The 19997-nt window shown below is 48.3% G+C and overlaps 1 protein-coding gene across 1 annotated transcript in view; it reads right to left on the reverse strand.

The window, feature by feature from the left end:
- Window positions 1–2383: 2383 nt before the first annotated feature.
- The window catches only part of CAND1 (cullin associated and neddylation dissociated 1), a 369709-nt gene continuing 352095 nt past the window's right edge, over window positions 2384–19997 (reverse strand). The window contains exons 11-12 of the mRNA XM_030215618.1: window positions 18416–19909; window positions 2384–2544 (exon numbers count right to left, since the gene is read on the reverse strand). Of these exons, the coding sequence (XP_030071478.1) occupies window positions 2384–2544; window positions 18416–19909 (1655 nt within the window). The remainder of the gene's footprint in view (window positions 2545–18415; window positions 19910–19997) is intronic.

The following is a 19997-nucleotide window of genomic DNA, read 5'->3' on the forward strand; positions in this document are numbered from 1 at the left end:
CATCTTCTAGTCTTCTTTAATGTTAGCACCTTGTAGCATAAGCTTAACATTCTGATGGATGGTGCAGACACAGACGGAATGTGTGCCTGAGGCACCGACAGTAAAACACCACTTTCTTCTGAGCTCACAGAATTTGGAAAAACCAATTTCAGCACCATATTTCTTTTCGATATGCTACATACAGTTCTTTCAGATTGCACAGTAGCAACCGCTTTTGTTTTTGAACCTTGATGCCATCAAGCCGAACAGAAACAAAATCTTTTTTTACCAGGGCACATCCTGCTAAATTCATCATCCTCGTAGAAATCTCAAACTTTGTCGGCGATTGCCTTTAGTAGCAGTTTGCCAACTTTTGCAACCGGTAGTGCACAAATGCCTCTCTCTTGCTTTAATTTTCGCGCTGTTTTAATCATACGTTCTGAAACGCTAAACGTTTTTGCTGTCACTGGCATTGACCAACTCTTTGGGACCAAAGTCAATAATTGAATTTTCATGGATCTATTGGATATTTTAATTTTCGTTTTCATATCTTCGATTAGGTCAGTGTAATCTTGGCATGACAGGCATTCCTTAGCAGCCGACTTGCTAGTTTATCCAATATCTTCGGCTGATACTGCAGCGTCTACTATTATTTTTTTCTGCTACCACTTTCTGCACGCGTTCAATTTTTCGTTTCACATATCCAGTTTTATCCCTACTGGCCAACCTCCGAATTCTTAATGGAGAAGTCCCCAAATCAGTCAAACTTTGATCAAGAGTGTCTAAAATGTCCATATTGTAATTTTCTGATGACGATGACTCTGCCTTGCTTTCGACCATAGAAAACATATTTGGCTTTACACTTGCAACACATTTTTTTGGCCCGGCTTCACATTTGTTTTCAATTTTTTCAAATCATCGGACATGGCTAGATCGATTTTCAACTGTCCATGTTTAACTATGTGATTTTGTTTGTCGAATGGGTTGCAGCACGACTTTTGCTTCATTTCGTACTTTTCCAAATACATCGCTTTGTGACGCAGGCAGATTTGGTCGTCGTCTGTGAACTCAACCTCCGATCGCTGAGTAATGAGCATTTTTTCATTGGCGGACAAGCTGTGCACATAATGCAGCCCAATTTCTTTAGAATAAAATGAACCATGGTGGCAAGTTGATGACAATTTTTTTCCAAAAACGCAAATGGGCAAAGTGAGATTGTCAGTTGACTCTGACATTCATTTTTCGCATATTAAGCAAAATCGCAATAATTAATAATATGAAGTGTATTAAATTAATGCGAATCTGAAAATGAGAAGTTATAAAGATTCTTATGTTATGACAGAAACATACAACTACACCTGCACAGTACAGAATCCTATAGCCGAAACATGCTAATGTGCGGCATCAATAAGGTACTTACAGAATATGTAACCAATGTCATTAGTGTAGAAGCACCGCTAGTAGACTAACAGATTCATATAGCATACAAAAAATGAATTGTACACTTTAAACTTCAGCAGAAATAGAAAGAAAACGACACAATATAGAAAAATGCATGTTGAAGTATATGACGTTGCGATAGCACATCCTCAACTTTGTCCCTATTTCTAGGGCCTTATATGTAGGCGATGAAAAATCAACCCTACTTTTTTAAGGGGTTTGAAACATGCTCTTTCTAATGAAAATGATTAAAAAGAGTTTCCAGAAGGTCTGTTTTTGTAAAAGTGGGCTAAATATACCCTATTTTGGCGTTTTTGCAAAAATCATCAACTTTACACTCAATTTGTGAACTAATGGAAAATATTAGGAGAATGAAATTTTATATTCGAAAACCTTGTGTTGATAAGTTGTTGTGTGCAAAGGTTCACGTTTATCACACCTTTAATTCCAGAGATATAAAAAGCCAAACTTTACAATTTTTTCGTGCTGCAAATTTTTCGGACCAAGTGTGCTCCAAGTTTTCTTCATGGAAATCGCTCATGAAGATTTTTATTTTATTTTGTTTAATAGAGCACAAAAAGTTGTACAAGATGGCCAAGTTTTGTTTCCCTCAACAAAATATTGCCGGAGATACAGTGTCTCAAAGTTGCCAAAATCTCGGAGTCATACCATAGAAGGTTGCAGTATGGGGTCAAACAGATTACTATATCCCAGCAAGTATTGCATCGGCGAACGTAAAACTTTACCAATGTTCATTGAGGACATGTATGAATGTTCACAGAAAATTTCATCAACATCCATGATGGTCGCACAGGGACCACCAGACCACTTGACCTCCCTGCATGCTGACAGAAAAATATGTTTAACATAATTAATATTTTAAGTCTTCTATGTATCACAACAAATGATCCTCAAAACTGAACTGGTGTTTTTTTAAACACCTAAAAGAAAGCAAATCAAAACCTTAGAATGTGACAATGAAATATGCTAAAAAAAACTCTTTTATGAAATAGTATAACAATATATTACCTATGCAGTTCTTTAATAGTAGGTCTATTTGTTGCGGGTGATCAGAAATTGTAAACTTCACAGCAGTAACCACTGAGCTTCGAGCATAAGACGAACCTAAATATTCAAAATTTCAAAATTAGTGGTGAAAATTTCAAAGAAAATAAGGCTGAAAAAGTATTTAATCGACTGAGCAGTAAGTTGATCATTAATATTTAAAAAAATCAATTTTTCATCTCCTGGAGTGGCGTAACCATAGGGGGGCCTAGGGGACCTAGCTTCCCCAATGTGGCCTCAGGTCCCACCAAAATTGTGCCACTCGTTGCAATGGCTGGCCAGAGGTTCTCTGCCTGAGCCCTCTGCGCAGTGAGGAAATCAGCGGCATGCTTCCAGCTGCCACCAGAACTACCTGCACATGCTCAGTTCATACACATAAACCGAGTATGTGTGGGGAGTGCTGACAGCACACCACCTACATTCCAGCTGCTGAAAGTACACAGAGGGCTTGGGCTGAGGACCTCTACTGTTGGTAGGGCTTAGGCATCCCCACCAACCACAGTACTATTTTTAATAAAGGGAGGGGGGGGGGGGCAGAAGAAATGCATAACCCCACCCCCAGTCCACCTTTGACCCCCTCCACCCTACTGACCCATTGAATAAGTGTTTCCTAAATCAGCCTCAACAACCCTCAAACAGGCCTGCTTTTTAAAGTAACCAAAATACACAAATTGATGTGGTTACATATACACACTTGTTCTATTCTCTCATGAATACACAATCCAAAATTTGACTAGAATTTTGAAACCACTGTGTTAAGAGATGCAACACATAACCCAGAAATAGCAACAAATTGAACAGTTTGCAAAATGTTTAGTTCCAAACTAATGTTTATGAGGCCAGTTTTCACACTCCCCACACAGATACAAATTCCACAGCCCAAAAATTACAATTTTCAAAATGGAAGTACTGGCAGGGTGACCAAAGCCCCCAGGTAAATGAAGCATTAAATATCTCTACAGAAATGGGGGAAAGGGGCAACATCTGGAAAGCAGTATATACTAATGATCCAAGTATGGGAAATAAAAACTTAGGTTTAGATCTTGAGGCTGTGATAAAAGGGAAAATTAGGTTCTTACCTTGGTAATTTTCTTTCCTTTAGTCATAGCAGATGAAGCCATTACGTATGGGTTGTGTCCATCAACCAGCAGGGGGAGATAAGCACTCAACTTTTCACAGTGCCTCATGCCCAGCTAGCTCCACTGCCTCTTCAGTATTTGAAGCTTCCAAAGCAGTATGGCAAACCGCAATGGGAATAACATGAACTTTCCTCACAGCGAACGATGGCCCCTTAACAAGGGCATGAACTCAAAAAAGGAGGGCATGAACTCATCCTCCTGGAGGGAATAAACTCGTCCTCCACTTTGTATAAACGGAGGGAATACTTGCATCCTCCTGGAGGGAATAAACTCATCCTCCCAAAACATGAACTGGAGGGAATGAACTCATCCTCCTATAACTGTAACAAGAATCCTGAAGACTGTTTTCCGACTCCCCAAGGAAGGAATATAACTTCAGGAAACAAGAACAGCACCTGAAATCAGAATCACTGCAATACAGACAACCATACAGGGAGGGCTCATGGCTTCATCTGCTATGACTAAAGGAAAGAAAATTACCAAGGTAAGAACCTAATTTTCCCTTCCTTGTCATCAAGCAGATGAAGCCATTACGTATGGGATGTAACAAAGCAACCCCTAAATTGGGTGGGAACACGCCACACCACGCGCTAGCACCTGTGCTCCAAAACGCGCATCCCTCCTGGCAGCCACATCCAGCCTGTAATGTCGGGCGAAAGAGAGCTTAGAAGCCCATGTTGCAGCACTGCAAATCTCCTGAAGAGATAGTGCTCCAGTTTCCACCCAGGAAGAGGAAATCGCTCTTGTGGAATGTGCCTTAAAGGCTTCAGGCGGAGCCCGGCCAGACAGCAGATATGCTGAAAAGATAGCTTCTTTGAGCCAACAGGCAATAGTGGCTTTAGACGCTGAAGACCCTCTGCGAGGACCTGCAAACAGCACAAAAAGATGATCAGAGGTCCTGAAAGCATTTGTAATTCGCAGATACTGCAACAGAGTCCTGTGCACATCCAAAAGGTGCAACTGCCCAAATGAATCTGGAAACTCCTCCTCAACAAAGGAGGGAAGAAAAACAGGCTGGTTTAGGTGAAACGCTGAAACCACCTTAGGCATGAAGGAAGGCACGGTCCGAACCGTGACCCCTGACTCTGAGAATTGCAGAAAAGGGTCTCTACAGGACAGCACCTGGAGCTCTGACACCTGTCTCTCCGAGGTAATGGCCACTAAAAAGACGGCCTTCAGTGTCAAATCTTTCTCTGAAGCACGCCGAAGCGGTTCAAAGGGAGCCCCCTGAAGGGCCTTCAATACTAACCCCAGGTTCCAAGCTGGACAAGGTGCCCACACAGGAAGACGGAGCCGAAGCACCCCTCTAAGAAACCGTGCCACATCTGGATGAGCAGCTAAGGACACGCCTTCAACCTTGCCACGCAAGGAGGCCAATGCTGCCACTTGCACCCGCAGGGAATTATAGGCCAAGCCTTTGTGTACACCATCCTGCAAAAAGTCCAGAATCGGCGAGACAGGAGCCCGCAACGGAGAAAGCGCTCTTGAAACACACCAGACTTCAAACTGGTGCCAAATCCTAGCATAAGCCACGGAAGTGGAGCGCTTACGGGCCTGCAGGAGAGTGGAAATTACTTTGAGTAGCCTTTATCTCTCAATTGCGCCCTCTCAATCGCCATGCAATAAGACCAAAGCAGCAGGCGTCCTCCATGGCCACCGGCCCCTGTGACAACAGGTGCGGAAACAGAGGTAACGGAAAGGGAGCCTCCAACAGCATCTGTCAAAAGGTCCGCATACCAAGGCCTCCTGGGCCAATCCGGGGTGATGAGCACCACTTCTCCTGGATGCAGCCGAATCCGCAGGAGCACTTGCCCTATCAAGGGCCACGGAGGGAAGACATACAGCAAGCCCAGGGGCCAGGGTTGAGCCAAGGCATCCAACCCGGCAGAGCGAGGATCCCTCCGTCTGCTGAAGAAGCACGGGCCTTTGGCATGGAACTGGTCGCCATAAGATCCATCACGGGCTTGCACCATTTGGCACATATCTGCAGGAATACATCGTCTGCTAGTTCCCACTCCGCTGGATCGATCTGATGCCTGCTTAGATAGTCGGCTTGCACGTTGCTCTGACCTGCAATGTGAGCTGCTGACAGGAACTGTAGATGCAGCTCGGCCCAGTGGCAAATTTGTTCGGCCTGCGCGGCTAGAGCTCTGCACTGAGTGCCGCCTTGTCGATTTATGTAGGCCACTGCGGTCGTGTTGTCCGACATCACTCGGACAGCCAATCCTTCCAGGGTCACTTGAAAGGCCAGAAGAGCCAGAAACACCGCTTTCAACTCCAGGCGGTTGATAGACCACTCCGACTTGTCGGGCGTCCACAGACCCTGGGCATGCTTCCCCTGGCAATGTGCGCCCCAGCCCTTCAGGCTGGCATCTGTCACCACCACGCACCAATCGGGGAGCGCCAGCGGCATTCCCCGCCGCAACATGCTGTCCGAGAGCCACCACTCCATACTGAGGTGGGCCGCAGTGAGCCAAGAAAGTCTGCACTGATAATCCTGAGATACTGGAGACCATCGTAGAAGTAGAGAATACTGTAGAGGTCTCAGGTGCGCTCTCGTCCATGGTACCACTTCCAAGTTGGCCGTCATCGATCCCAACAGCTGGACAATGTCCCAAGCTCGCGGGTGGAGCATCCTCAGGAGCACACGGACCTGACTCTGAAGCTTGCACCGCCTTTGCTCGGGAAGAAACACATAGCCCGAGGCTGTGTCGAACCTGGCCCCCAAATATTCTAGAGATTGCGAGGGGGTCAGGTAACTTTTGGCCATATTGACGACCCAGCCCAGAGGCTGAAACCACTCTGGCTGTAGCTAGATGACTCTTTTTCTGAGTCTGCTCTGATGAGCCAGTCGTCTAGGTACGGGTGAACCCGGATACCCTCTCGCCTGAGAAAAGCAGCTACTACCACCATTACCTTGGAGAAGGTTCGGGGAGCTGTGGCGAGGCCAAAAGGCAAGGCCCGAAACTGGAAATGTTTTCCCAACACTGCAAACCGCAGAAACTTCTGGTGCGGGGGCCAAATTGGTATGTGCAAGTAAGCTTCTTTCAGGTCCAGAGACGTGAAAAACTCTCCTGGCTGTACCGCCGCAATGATGGAGCGCAGGGTTTCCATGTGAAAATGCCACACTCTTAAGGACTTGTTCAGCTCTTTCAAGCCCAGGATCGGGCGAAAAGACCCGCCTTTTCGTGGCACCACAAAGTAAATGGAGTAGCGGCCTAGACCTTGTTCGGCAGGAGGCACCGGGGTCACAGCCCCTATCTGGCACAGACTGTGCAAAGTCTCCTCTACCGCTGCCCGTTTGGTGGCAGAACCACATGGAGACTCCACAAACACGTCTCTCACCGGGGCATCGAATTCTATTCGGTATCCGTCTCTGATCAGGTCCAAGACCCACTGATCTGCGGAGATTTTGGCCCACTCCTCGAAAAAGAGGGAAAGTCTTCCTCGGATGACAGGAAACGAGGAGAGGGCCGGCACACCATCATTGAGAGGGTCGCCCCTGAACTCCAGGCCTAGAACCGGCAGCTGCGGAACGTTTGTCCGAGCGAAAGGAGTTTCTCTGCTGAAAGCGGGCACGAGAAGTGAACCCAGCAGCACGCCCCGGGCGGAACCTCCTAACTTCACAGAAGCGAGGTCTGTAAGAGGAGCAGACCGCCTGACCCTTAGAGGAAGGCTTCGGCCTATCTTCGGGCAAGCGCTGAGGTTTGGAATCCCCCAGGCCTTTAACAATGTTTTCCAGCTCCTCAACAAACAGGAGAAGGCCTTGAAAGGGCAACTTCACCAACCTTTGCTTAGAGGCCATGTCCGCCGCCCAATGTCGTAGCCAAAGAGTGCGGCGAGCCGCCACTGCTACAGCCATTTGTTTAGCCGAAGCTCTGACCATATTATAAAGGGCGTCAGCCAAAAAGGACAAGGCCGACTCCATCCGCGGAGCCACTTCAGATAAGGTCTCCGCTCCACTGCCTGCTGTAACCAAGCCAGGCAGGCTCTAGCAGCATAACAACTGCATGCAGACGCCCGAACAGTGAGACCTGCCAAATCAAAGGGCCACTTCAGAGCTGAATCAATCCTGTGGTCTTGAATATCATTCAGGGCAACACCTCCTTCAACAGGGAGGGTAGTTCTCTTTGTCATAGCCGTGACCAGGGCATCCACTTTAGGCATTGCAAAGCGAGCCAAATGTTCCTCACTCAGAGAGTATAATTGCCCCATAGCCCTGGCAACCTTCAAAGGTCCCTCGGGGTCAGCCCATTGAGCCGAAATAAGCTCTTGGATGGAGACATGCAAAGGAAAGGCTCGAGCAGGCTTTCTGGTACTAGCCATCCTTGGATTAACAGAGGAGGCTGTGCCACTCCCTGGATCTTCATTCGAGAGGGCTTGTAAGGCATTTGAAATAAGCGCTGGCAGCTCCTCGTGGTGGAAAACCCTCACCGCAGACGGATCATCAAGATCCTGTGGCAATTCTGCACCCGACTCTGGCTCCTCAGACCAAGAAGCTCTGCCAGACCCCTCACAAACCCAACCACAGGGGGGGGGGGGGGGGGGGGGGGGGAAGGGGGGTGTACCACACTCAGAAGGGGAATTAGCCCTTCTGCGTTTATCAGGAGGATAAGAAACAGGCAAAGCCAACTCCAAAAGGCCAGGATCCACCCCGGGGGGGGGGGGGGTAGGCAGAGGTTCCGAAGATCCCTGTGGAAGAGCTCTTTAAGCATGTATGCCTTATATGCAGCATTAAAACAAAATTAGGGGAGAAAACCGCTCCCTGACCGCCCGGATCCTGCCCAGGGACATCAGCTCTATTATAAGCCTCACTCAGAGGAGCCCCCCCCCCCCACCCCCGGATTCAGGGCTCTCCGTCACAACGGAGGCCGCGTCATGTGGAAAATCCAAAATGGCGTCCGCTGCCAGCTCAGAGCGTGAAAGATCGCCGCTCGCCATGCTCGGGCCGGCTCTACCGTCTGTACAACACGATTTACAGAGCCCCGCTGCTGATTTGCGCTTGCCACATTTAGAACAGCGCTTTACAGTCTCCGCAGCCATCGCCGAAAACAGCGGTAAAATTCAAAATGGCGGTTCACGCCAACAACGTCCCGATCGCGGGCCCACCCTGGAGGAGTCAGAAAACACTCTTACCTCACTAGACCGAGTATCACAGCTCCGGTCCTGCAGAAGAATCTCAAGAAAAACCTCTTTTCCAAGATCGCTGCGCTAAAGCGTGATTTTTTTATTTTTTTTTTTAACGCTGTGAGGAAAGCAGAGGCAAAAGAGGTAAATAAATTCAATCCGGAGGCTCAGATAAGTGGTAAAGGCAGGGAAAAGAGAGCCAATGTGCCTGCATCCACTGAGTGGGAAAGGACAGGGAAAAGCAAGCTAATATGTCCACATCCACGGGGGCATGGGTAAGGCAGGGAAAGGGCTGACCTATGTGCCTTCAAAGTGAAGCTGCTATAGCCTCTAACACCCCGGCTAACAACTGGCAAGCCAGGAGCCACCCCCAGGCAGATTTTTGATGGAGCTCGAAGAAGCTGCAGCCACCCTGCTTGGGGAGATAGAGAATACTGAAGAGGCAGTGGAGCTAGCTGGCCATGAGGCACTGTGAAATGTTGAGTGCTCTCTATCTCCCCCTGCTGGTTGATGGACACAACCCATATGTAATGGCTTCATCTGCTTGATGACAAGGAAGGTAAAATTAGGTATCATACGTGATAATTTTCTTTCCATTAATCATAGCTGATCAATCCATAGACTGGTGGGTTGTGTCCATCTACCAGCAGGTGGAGATAGAGAGCAAACTTTTGCCTCCCTATATGTGGTCATGTGCTGCCGGAAACTCCTCAGTATGTCGATATCCAAGCTCCATCCGCAGGACTCAGCACTTAGAGAATTACACCCACAAAGGGACACTCTGCCCAGCTCACCACCGCCGAAACGGGGGAGGGGAATTAACCCAGCTCATCCCCACACAAGTGGGGGAGGGGAATTCGTCCAGCTCATCCCCGCGGAGCGGGGGAGGGACACCACACCCACCGATGCGGAGGGATCTGGCTTATCCTGCAACCGCGGGAGGAGCTGACTGACCCTAACACCGCCGAAGCGGGAAGGGTACAAAGCTGCCCTACAGCCGCACGAAGCGGGAGGGAGTGCCGGCAGAATTTAAGTCTCAATCCAGCCCCGTAAAACGGAGGGGAGAGGAATGCAGCAGCTCACTGTAACACAAATTCGTCTCAACTCTTGAAGAATCCATTGAAAAACTGGAACACGAAGTCCTCCTGAACAGGAACTGAAGACTAAACTTGAACCTGAAATGCAACCAGAATATAAACAATACAGATATCTGGGAGGGACTATGGATTGATCAGCTATGATTAATGGAAAGAAAATTATCAGGTATGATACATAATTTTACCTTCCATATCATCATGCTGATCAATCCATAGACTGGTGGGATGTACCGAAGCAGTACTCACCCAGGGCGGGACATTGAAATCCCTGACCTCAACACTGAAGCTCCAAACCGGGCCTCCGCCCGTGCCGCCACAGTCAAGCGGTAATGCTTGGAGAATGTATGGGCCGATGCCCAAGTTGCCGCCTTGCATATCTCTTCCAAGGAGACGGAGCCGGCCTCTGCCATCGAGGCCGCCTGAGCTCTAGTGGAGTGAGCCTTCAGCTGGATAGGCGGCACCTTCCCCGCGGCCACATAAGCCACTGCAATGGCCTCCTTGACCCATCTTGCCACTGTAGGCTTAGCAGCCTGCAGACCCTTACGAGGACCTGCAAACAGGACAAACAGATGATCCGACTTCCGGAAATCATTGGTCACTTCCAAATATCTGATGATGACTCATCTCACATCCAGATATTTAAGAGCAGAGTATTCCTCTGGGTAGTCCTCCCTACGAAAGGAAGGGAGACAGAGCTGCTGATTCACATGGAAGCGAGAAACAATCTTGGCCAGGAAGGAAGGCACTGTGCGAATAGTCACTCCTGCCTCAGTGAACTGCAGAAAAGGCTCTCGACATGAGAGTGCCTGGAGCTCGGAAATTCTTCTGGCTGAAGTGATAGCCACCAAAAAGACTGCTTTCAACGTCAGGTCTTTCAGAGATGCCCTCGACAAGGGTTCAAAAGGCGGTTTCTGTAATGCTCTTAGCACCAGGTTGAGATTCCACGCAGGCACCACCGAGTGCAGAGGAGGGCGCAGGTGATTAACTCCCTTGAGAAAGCGCACCACATCTGGCTGCGAAGCCAGGGAAGCACCCTTCAGGCGGCCCCTGAAGCAAGCCAGGGCCGCTACCTGGACTTTAAGGGAACTGAGCGACAGGCCTTTCTCCAGACCTTCTTGCAGGAATGCCAACACTGAAGAAATTGAAGCAGTGAATGGAGAACATGAGCCTGCTTCACACCATGCTGCAAAGGTACGCCAAACCCTGGCGTAAGCAGTAGAAGTAGAGCGCTTCCTCGCTCTCAGCATAGTGGCGATGACCTTGTCTGAGAAGCCCTTCTTCCTCAGACGCTGCCGCTCAATAGCCAGGCCGTAAGACCAAAGGGGGAGGGATCCTCCATCACCACGGGACCCTGATGTAACAGACCCTGCTCCACTGGCAGCCGCAGAGGATCGTCGACTGAGAGCCTGATCAAGTCCGCATACCAGGGACGTCTGGGCCAATCCGGACCCACCAGGATTATCCGGCCCGGATGCTTTGCCACCCGGTCTAGCACCCTGCCCAACATGGGCCAGGGCGGGAACACATAGAGGAGCTCTTGTGTCGGCCACTGTTGGAGAAGAGCATCTACTCCCAGGGATCGAGGGTCCCGTCCTCTGCTGAAAAAGCGCGGCACTTGGCAATTGGCCGATGACGCCATCAGATCTAGGCTCGGCTGGCCCCAGCGCTTCGTGATGCCCAAGAACGCCTGAGCAGATAGCTGCCACTCTCCGGGCTCCAAGGTATGGCGACTGAGAAAGTCCGCCTTGACATTCATGACTCCGGCAATGTGGGCCGCTGACAGCTGTTCCAGGTTCGTTTCCGCCCACTGGCATAGATTCATGGCCTCCTTGGCTAGAGGGGCGCTCTTGGTACCTCCCTGGCGGTTGACATAGGCCACAGCCGTGGCATTGTCCGACAGGACACGTACTGGCTTCAACGCCAGTACCGGGATGAACTCCAAAAGCGCCAACCGAATGGCTCTGAGTTCCAGGAGGTTGATAGACCACTTTGCCTCTGCAGGAGACCAGAGCCCCTGCGCTGTCCTTCCCAAGCAGTGGGCTCCCCAGCGCGACAAAGAGGCGTCCGTCGTGACGACAATCCACTCCGGGGTCACCAGAGGCATTCCTGCAGACAACTTGTTTGTCTGCGTCCACCAGCTCAGCGCCTTGCGCACTGCTGGGTCCAAGGGAAGGCGCACAGCATAATCCTCCGACATCGGAGTCCAGCGCTGCAGCAGAGAGTGTTGTAGTGGTCTCATATGAGCCCTGGCCCAGGGCACTACTTCCATCGTGGCCGTCAGAGCCCAACAGCTGCACATAGTCCCAAGCCCGAAGAGGAGAGGCTACTAGGAACTGGTCCACCTGAGCCTGAAGCTTGACAATCCGATTGTCTGGCAGGAACACTCTGCCCACTTGGGTGTCGAATCGAACTCCCAGATACTCCAGGGACTGAGTTGGGCGCAGCTGGCTTTTCTCCCAGTTGATGATCCACCCCAGGGAGCTCAAAAGAGCAACCACCCGGTTCACAGCTTTGCCGCACTCTGCATAAGAGGGGGCTCGGATCAACCAGTCGTCCAGATAAGGATGGACTTGTACTCCTTCCTTCCTCAGGAAGGCCGCGATGACCACCATTACTTTGGAGAAGGTCCGCGGAGCAGTAGCCAACCCGAACGGGAGGGCTCTGAACTGGAAGTGTCGGCCCAGTACTGCAAAACGCAGAAAGCGTTGATGAGGAGGCCAGATGGGAATATGCAAGTACGCTTCCTTGATGTCCAAGGATGCCAGGTACTCCCCTGCCTTCACTGCCGCTATAACAGAGCGGAGAGTCTCCATGCAAAAGTGCCGAACTTTCAAGGCCCGATTGACCCCTTTGAGGTCGAGGATAGGCCGTACAGAACCTCCTTTCTTTGGTACCACAAAGTAAATGGAGTAACGTCCCTTGCCAAGCTGATTTTCTGGCACCGGAACGACCGCACCCAGGCGGATCAGATTGTCCAAGGTCTGCTGCACTGCCACAGCTTTGACTGGAGACTTGCAGGGAGAGAGTACAAACCCGTCTCTTAAGGGTCGGCAGAACTCTAGCTTGTAGCCGTCTCTGATGACTTCCAGCACCCAAGCGTCTGAAGTTATTGTGGACCACTCGCCCAGAAACGAGGACAGCCGTCCTCCAATCTGCACTGGGGGGTGGACCAAGGCCCCGTCATTGGGTACGAGACCCTGGGGGAGGACCGGAGGGAGTACCTCCGGGACGGCGGTCTCTGCGAAAGGAATGCTGCTTGGGGGAGAAGTTCCTCTTGAAGGAAGAGGAGGCAGAAGAGCCTGACCTGCCCGGGCGGTACCGACGGGCTTCCTGAAACCGTCCTCTGGAGGTACCGGGGCGAGTACTAGCCCGAGCCCTGACCTCTGGTAACTTCTTGCCCTTAGACGTGCCGAGATCGGTCACGATTTTGTCCAGCTCGACCCCAAAGAGCAGCTTGCCTTTAAAAGGCAATTTAGCCAGGCGGGATTTAGAGGCGTGGTCAGCAGACCAATGCTTCAGCCAAAGCCAGCGCCGCGCAGAGATTGTCTGAGCCATGCCTTTAGCTGAGGCCCTCAAGACATCATACAGCAAGTCTGCCAAATAGGCCAAGCCCGATTCCAGGGCCGGCCAATCAGCCCTCAAGGAATGATCCGAGGGGGAAGCCCGCTGCACCATAGTCAGGCACGCTCTGGCCACATAGGAGCCGTAAACTGAGGCCTGCAAACTTAAAGCAGCCGCCTCAAAGGACGACCTTAAGGCCGCCTCCAATCTTCTGTCTTGGGCGTCCTTTAGGGCCGTGCCACCTTCCACCGGCAACGCCGTTTTCTTAGTCACCGCAGTGATTAAAGAATCCACGGTAGGCCACAGATAGGCCTCACGTTCACTTTCAGGCAAAGGATAGAGGCGGGACATAGCCCTAGCCACTTTAAGGCTCGCTTCCGGGACATCCCATTGAGCCGAAATTAAGGTGTGCATGGCATCATGCACGTGGAAGGTTCTAGGCGGGCGCTTCATCCCCAGCATAATGGCAGAGCCAACAGGGGCTGAGGGAGAGACGTCCTCCGGAGAGGAAATCTTCAAAATGCCCATGGCCTGCACTAACAGGTTGGGCAAATCCTCTGAGCTAAAGAGCCGCGCTGCAGAGGGGTCATCCGCTCCATCCGAGCGGGGATCCGTCTCCTCCAAGGAATTCGCAAAGGACCATTGGGAGAACTCAGATACGCTGCCCTCATCTACATCGGAGGAGACAAAGTCCTCCAAGGCCTGGGAATCAACCCGAGGGCGTTTACCTCCGGGGGCCTCAACCTCTTTACCAGACGAGGGAGCAGGGGCAGCGTTTTGCATAAGGAAGGCCTGATGCAGCAGCAAAACAAACTCGGGTCGAGAAACCCCCCCCAGACTGTGCACTTCCGCAGCCTGGGCTACAGCCCTAGACGCACCCTCAACCGGCGCTCGCAAGAGCGGGGGAGAGACATGCTGCGCATCCAAAATGGCGTCCGGCGTGACACTCCGCGGAGCCGCGCGGGAAGAACGGCGCTTAAGTTTAGCCGCTTTTGTGCCGTCGCCCAAATTAAGGGCGTTCATGGCATTAACGTCTCCCACCTCAAGGGCGGCCCAAGAAGAAGCCGTCCGAGCCGCGTGGCCGGCCAAGATGGCGGAGGCGAGCAGCGGGGGATGGGCGTTTATGGCGGGAAAAACCGCCACACCGGAGGAAGGACCGGGACACTCATCGGTCACGAAACTGTCACCCAACAAGGGCGAATCAGACTTTAAGACCCCCGCATCCCCTCTAGAAGCGCACAAGCGATCCGGGGAGCAACTCTTTGCGCCCTCGCCCTCCGACGCCATAGGCCACGTGGAGATCAATCGGGGAACCCCCTGCCCGCTATAAAAAGGTAAAAATTACCTGCTTTCCGCTCCGAGCTGTAACGACCTGGTGTCCCAGTGAGTAGCTGCAATAAACGTTTAAATAAACGTCGAAATAAACGCCTTTAAGGACGTTCAAAATTTTTTTTTTTTTTAACGGAGCCAGCGGGAGGGGGGAGAAAAGGAGGGACCTGGCGCCACCAGGTTTGCACTTGCTCAAGAAGAGCCCTCAACCCCAGGCACTCAACAAAACCTAAAAATTAGGCTTGGAGGCCTAGCCAGAGCTGCTGCTGTGTGTGACCACCACCTGCTGAGATAGAGAACATACTGAGGAGTTTCCGGCAGCACATGACCACATATAGGGAGGCAAAAGTTTGCTCTCTATCTCCACCTGCTGGTAGATGGACACAACCCACCAGTCTATGGATTGATCAGCATGATGATATGGAAGAGGCTGATTTGGCTTTAGTGGCGATCACAGGGACCCATTACTGGGATATAGTTATAATGGGAAGAAAGGGAGGGGGGGCATAGCATTATATGTTAAAGATAATATTAAAGACATACAACTGCAGAACCTACAGGGTAAGGAGGTGGCAACGGGGGTCAATCTGGAAAGAGGAAGTAGCAAATATATTTACATTGGTGTGATATAGAGGCCTCCTTCACAGACAGAAGATGTGGACAGAGATTTAATTGAAGATACTCAAAATATAGCTGTGAAAGGGGAACTACTACCAATAGGTGATTGTAATATGCCAGACGTTGACTGGGGTACCCCTACCACGGGGTCCTTTAGAAGCGGGGAGATCCTGGATTCTCTACTGCAGGAACTATTCCAGCAGTTGGTAATGGAACCCACACAGGATGGGGACTGACCCTACTGGACTTGGTGCTTACTAATGGGGAGAGTATTTCTGATGTTATACTAGGTGATCACTTAGCATCCAGTGATCACCAGATGGTGTGGTTTAATATTAGGATAGGTGTGGAGAGGGTTAATTCAAAAGAGAAGGTTCTAGACTTCAAAAAACTAACTTTATTCAGATGGGGCATTACCCTCAAGAAAATGCTGTCTGGATAAGAACATCTGGAAAAAGTTGGAAGCAGTGGGCAAAACTAAAAGGAGCTATTGTAAGGCAACAAACCTCTTTGTAAGGAAAGTAAATAAAAGTAAGAAGAAAAGGAGGCCACTTTGCTTTTCAAAGTAGTAGCTGAAAAGATAAGGAAAAAGATGTTAGCCTTGATAAACTACAAGAGATCACAGAAAGAGGAAGACAGGTGACTATCTGAAAAAGCTGTGAGAAGCTGGTAAAGTAGTCAGGAAAGCAAAGATGCAAAAGGAAGAAAAACTAGCCAATACGGATTGGGGGAACAAGACATTTTTTTTTAGATATGTTAGCAATAGAAGTGCAAAAGTGGTATAGAGATACTCAAAGGTAAAAGGAAGGAATATGTAGAAACTGGTAAAGATAAGGTGCTTAACAAATATTTCTGTTCTGTGTTCATAGCTGAAGGACCAGGAGCAGGACTGCAGAAGACAAACACAATTAGGAATGGAGGGGTGGTAGTCCCTAAACAATTTTCAGAGGACTGTGTTCATGAGGAGCTAGCTAAAGGTGGACAAAGCAATAGGACCGGATGACATACATCCGAGGGAAGTGAAGGAACTTAGGAAAGTTCTAGCGGCTCTGCTGACTGACCTTTTCAATGATTCTCCAGAGTCCGGAGTGATCCTGGAGAACTGGAGAAGAACAGATGTGGTCTCTCTCACAAAAGCAGAAGAAAGGAAAAGGATGGGAACTATAGGCCTGTAAGTCTGACTTCTGTGGTAAGTAAATTAATGGAAGTACTTTTAAAACAGAGAGAATATGGTTGCAGGTCTTGTCAGACAAATATGATTAATTTCTTTGACTGGGTGACCAGAGTGCTGAATCAAGGGAGAGCACTATATGTGGTGTATTTAGATTTTAGCAAAGCATTTAACACAGGTCCGCATAGACAACTAATAAATAAACTGAGTGCTCTCGGTATGGGCCCTAACGTGACTAACTGGGTTAGGAACTTGAGTGGAAGTTGGCAGAAGGTAGTGGTCAATGGAGCCCATTCTGGGGAAAACGATGTTACCAGCAATGTATGAAAAGTTTTGATTCTTTCGCTGGTTCTTCTGAACATTTTTGTAAGCGATATTGCTGAAGGGACTGTCTGGTAAGGTTTGCCTCTTTGTGGATGATACCAAAATCTGCACTAGGGTAGATACCCCCGATGGTGTGGATAACATAAGGAAGGACTTAGTGAAGCTAGGGGAATGGTCTTGAGTTTGTCAGCTAATATTTAATGCTAAAAAATGCAGGGTCATGCATTTGGGCTTCAAAAACCTGAGGGAATGGTACAGATTAGGGGATAAAGAACGTTTGTGCACAAAAGAGGAGTGGGACTTGGGTGTGATCGTATGTGATGATCTTAAGGTGGCCAAACAGGTAGAAAAGATGAAATCTAGAAGGATGCTTGGGTGAAAAGAGATAGGATTAAGCCAGTAGGAGAAATGAGGTGATGATGCCCCTGTATAAGACTTGGTGAAACATCATTTAGAATATTATGTACAATTCTGGACACTGCACCTTCAAAAAGATATAAAAAAGGATGGAGTCAGTCCAGAGGGCAGCTACTAAAATGATCATGGTTTTCTTCATAAAGTATGTAGGGACAGATTTAAAGATCTCAGTATTTATACTTTGGAAGAAATGTGGGAGAGAGAAGATATGATAGAGACATTTAAATATCTATGCGGCATAAATGCACAGGAGTTGAGTCTTTCAACTGAAAGGAAGCTCTGGAAGGAGAGGGGCATAGGATGAAGGTGAAAGGGGCCAGACTCAGAAATAACCTGAGGAAATACTTCTTCACAGAAAGGTTGGTGAATTTATGGAATAGTCTCCCGGTGGAAACGGTGGAGAAGAAAACAGTATCTGAATTCAAGAGAGCTTGGGACAAGTACATAGGATCTCTAAGAGAGTGATAGGGAGAGTAGAGTAGACGGCACGGATGGGCAGACTGGATTGGTCATATGGTCGTTATCTGCCTACATTTACACAAGGAAAAGTATTTGCAGCTCCTTTTTCTGTGGGTACTTTTTCCTATTAAAAAAAACAAACAAAACCCTGTGCATATTTTTTTTTTAAATAAAAAAAGGTATACACATTTCAATCCCTGCCCACAGAAAGGCCTCCACTCAGTACAGATTAAAAAAAAATAAAACCCACACACTTTTATCCATAAATAAGCTGGGCAATTTTCAAAAAGCCTTTCTGTGCAATTAAAACAGAGTTTATATCATTCACTGCCTCATTTTATGGAAATTAATCATTTATTACTAGTGTATGATAAAGGAAAATACCTTCTATCGTGAAAAACCGGGAAACAGAATTTAGAATACATAAAAATGAAATGATACATCATGCTTTGAAAAGCTCCCCTTAAAGCTCTGCACTGAATACATAGTAACTATACCAACCAGATGCCAGGTATCCCTTGAGCCGTGGCAGCAGTGTCTCTGGATCTATTAAAGTAAACTTGCCCAAGCACCTTCTATCATGAAAAACTGAGAAACAGAATTTAGCATACACAAAACTGAAATGATACATCATGCATTGAAAAGCTCCCCTTAAAGATCTGCACTGAATACATAGTAACTGTACCAACCAGATGCCAGGTATCCCTTGAGCCGTGGCAGCAGTGTCTCTGGATCTATTAAAGTAAGCTTGCCCAAGCACTCAGCAACAACATTCCTGGTTCCTTCTTCTACACATTCACAGTGTTTCAGCAGCAAGACCCAGATGTTCTCAACATATGGTTTGAGGCCTACTACAGATGCTGAGCTAATTATTTCTTTCAAGGAATGAAGCAGAAGATATTGCCTCTTAGGCTGACTAGTAATTTCTTGTAAGACAAATGGTAGGTATTCTGGAAGGTTGCCAACACTAATACTGCCTAATGCATAAGATGCTGCTGATTTCACTTCTTCACTAGGAGATGTAAAGGCATCCAGTATGACAGACTTAAGCTCAATCTGTCCACTAAGGTCAATGTGATGTCCCACTTCACCTAAGGACAGCAATGCCAACAGACGAATGGAATCAGTGGATCTGGAGTTCTTGACATCCTGGATAAATTGACCCACTACAGCTGGTCCCTCCTTAGGGCACGCTCTAGTGAGAGCTGCTACACATTTGGCAATGGAATAGTAAGACTGCTTATGGGTGAGTGCTGTGCTCTGAGCATAAACTGGACCTGTCAACATGCGTAATAAATCCATATATCCTAAATTAGCTGTTCTGGTCACAACCAAAGCTTGAAAAAATTCTAGCATTGCACAAAGTGCTCCTCCCTGGAGCAAAGGTGATCTAACCAGTCCAATAAGTTCACTGAGAATGGATCCACTAATCTTTGAAAGAGATGAAGGATAAACTTTAGCCAATGTTGTGAGAAAACTGATGGCCATTTGTGAGACGTGCATATCACTTTCACTAATAAGAGGTGGAAGCTCATCAAGGACTGCATCAATCATTGCACTTGTCAAACTGTCACTGTAGTTCTTGATTAAGATATCTAGTGCAGACAGAGTGCCCAGTTTTAAAGCTCGTTGATTCTTCCTGAGAAACGATGCAAGAATAGGAACACCTTCTCCTAGGATAGGTCTCAGATCTATCTTCAGAGGAGATCCAGCAATTAATGTTAATGCCTTCACTGTTGTTAACCTTGTAATCTCATTTTTCAATCTTTCTAAGAATATCTGAAGCGTACTGGGTAGATCACTGCCTAAACTGTCACCAAGGCTGCAGATGATTTGTCCCATACATGAGATCGCCCTCTCTTTCACTTCTTGATCAATGTCAGCAGCTTTCAATCTCTTGATTGTGCAGGTAAACAGATCTTTGATGTAAGGACTGGCATCAAAAGACGGTGGTTGGTCTAAAGGGCGAATAACTTTCACAAGCTGCTGTGTAACCAGAAGAGCCTCTGATGTTATCTTGTAGAAGGGATCTCCAACACATGTTACAACTGGAGGTACCAAAGCCTGAACATGAGGATGGAAGACTTGAGGAGAATGATTACAGAGAATCACATAGAGACAGGACAAAGCATCTATCTTCAGATTAGAAGAGCTTGATTTGTCATTCAATGAGAATATGACCCCTAGAAAGAAATACAGAAACAAGCGTTTTAAAGAAAGCAATTGAAAAAGGCAAATGTAACTGAAGTATACAGCTATTTAACACAATGA

The sequence above is a fragment of the Microcaecilia unicolor genome, chromosome 10, assembly GCF_901765095.1.
Source record: "Microcaecilia unicolor chromosome 10, aMicUni1.1, whole genome shotgun sequence".
NCBI classification, from domain to species: Eukaryota; Metazoa; Chordata; class Amphibia; order Gymnophiona; family Siphonopidae; genus Microcaecilia; species Microcaecilia unicolor.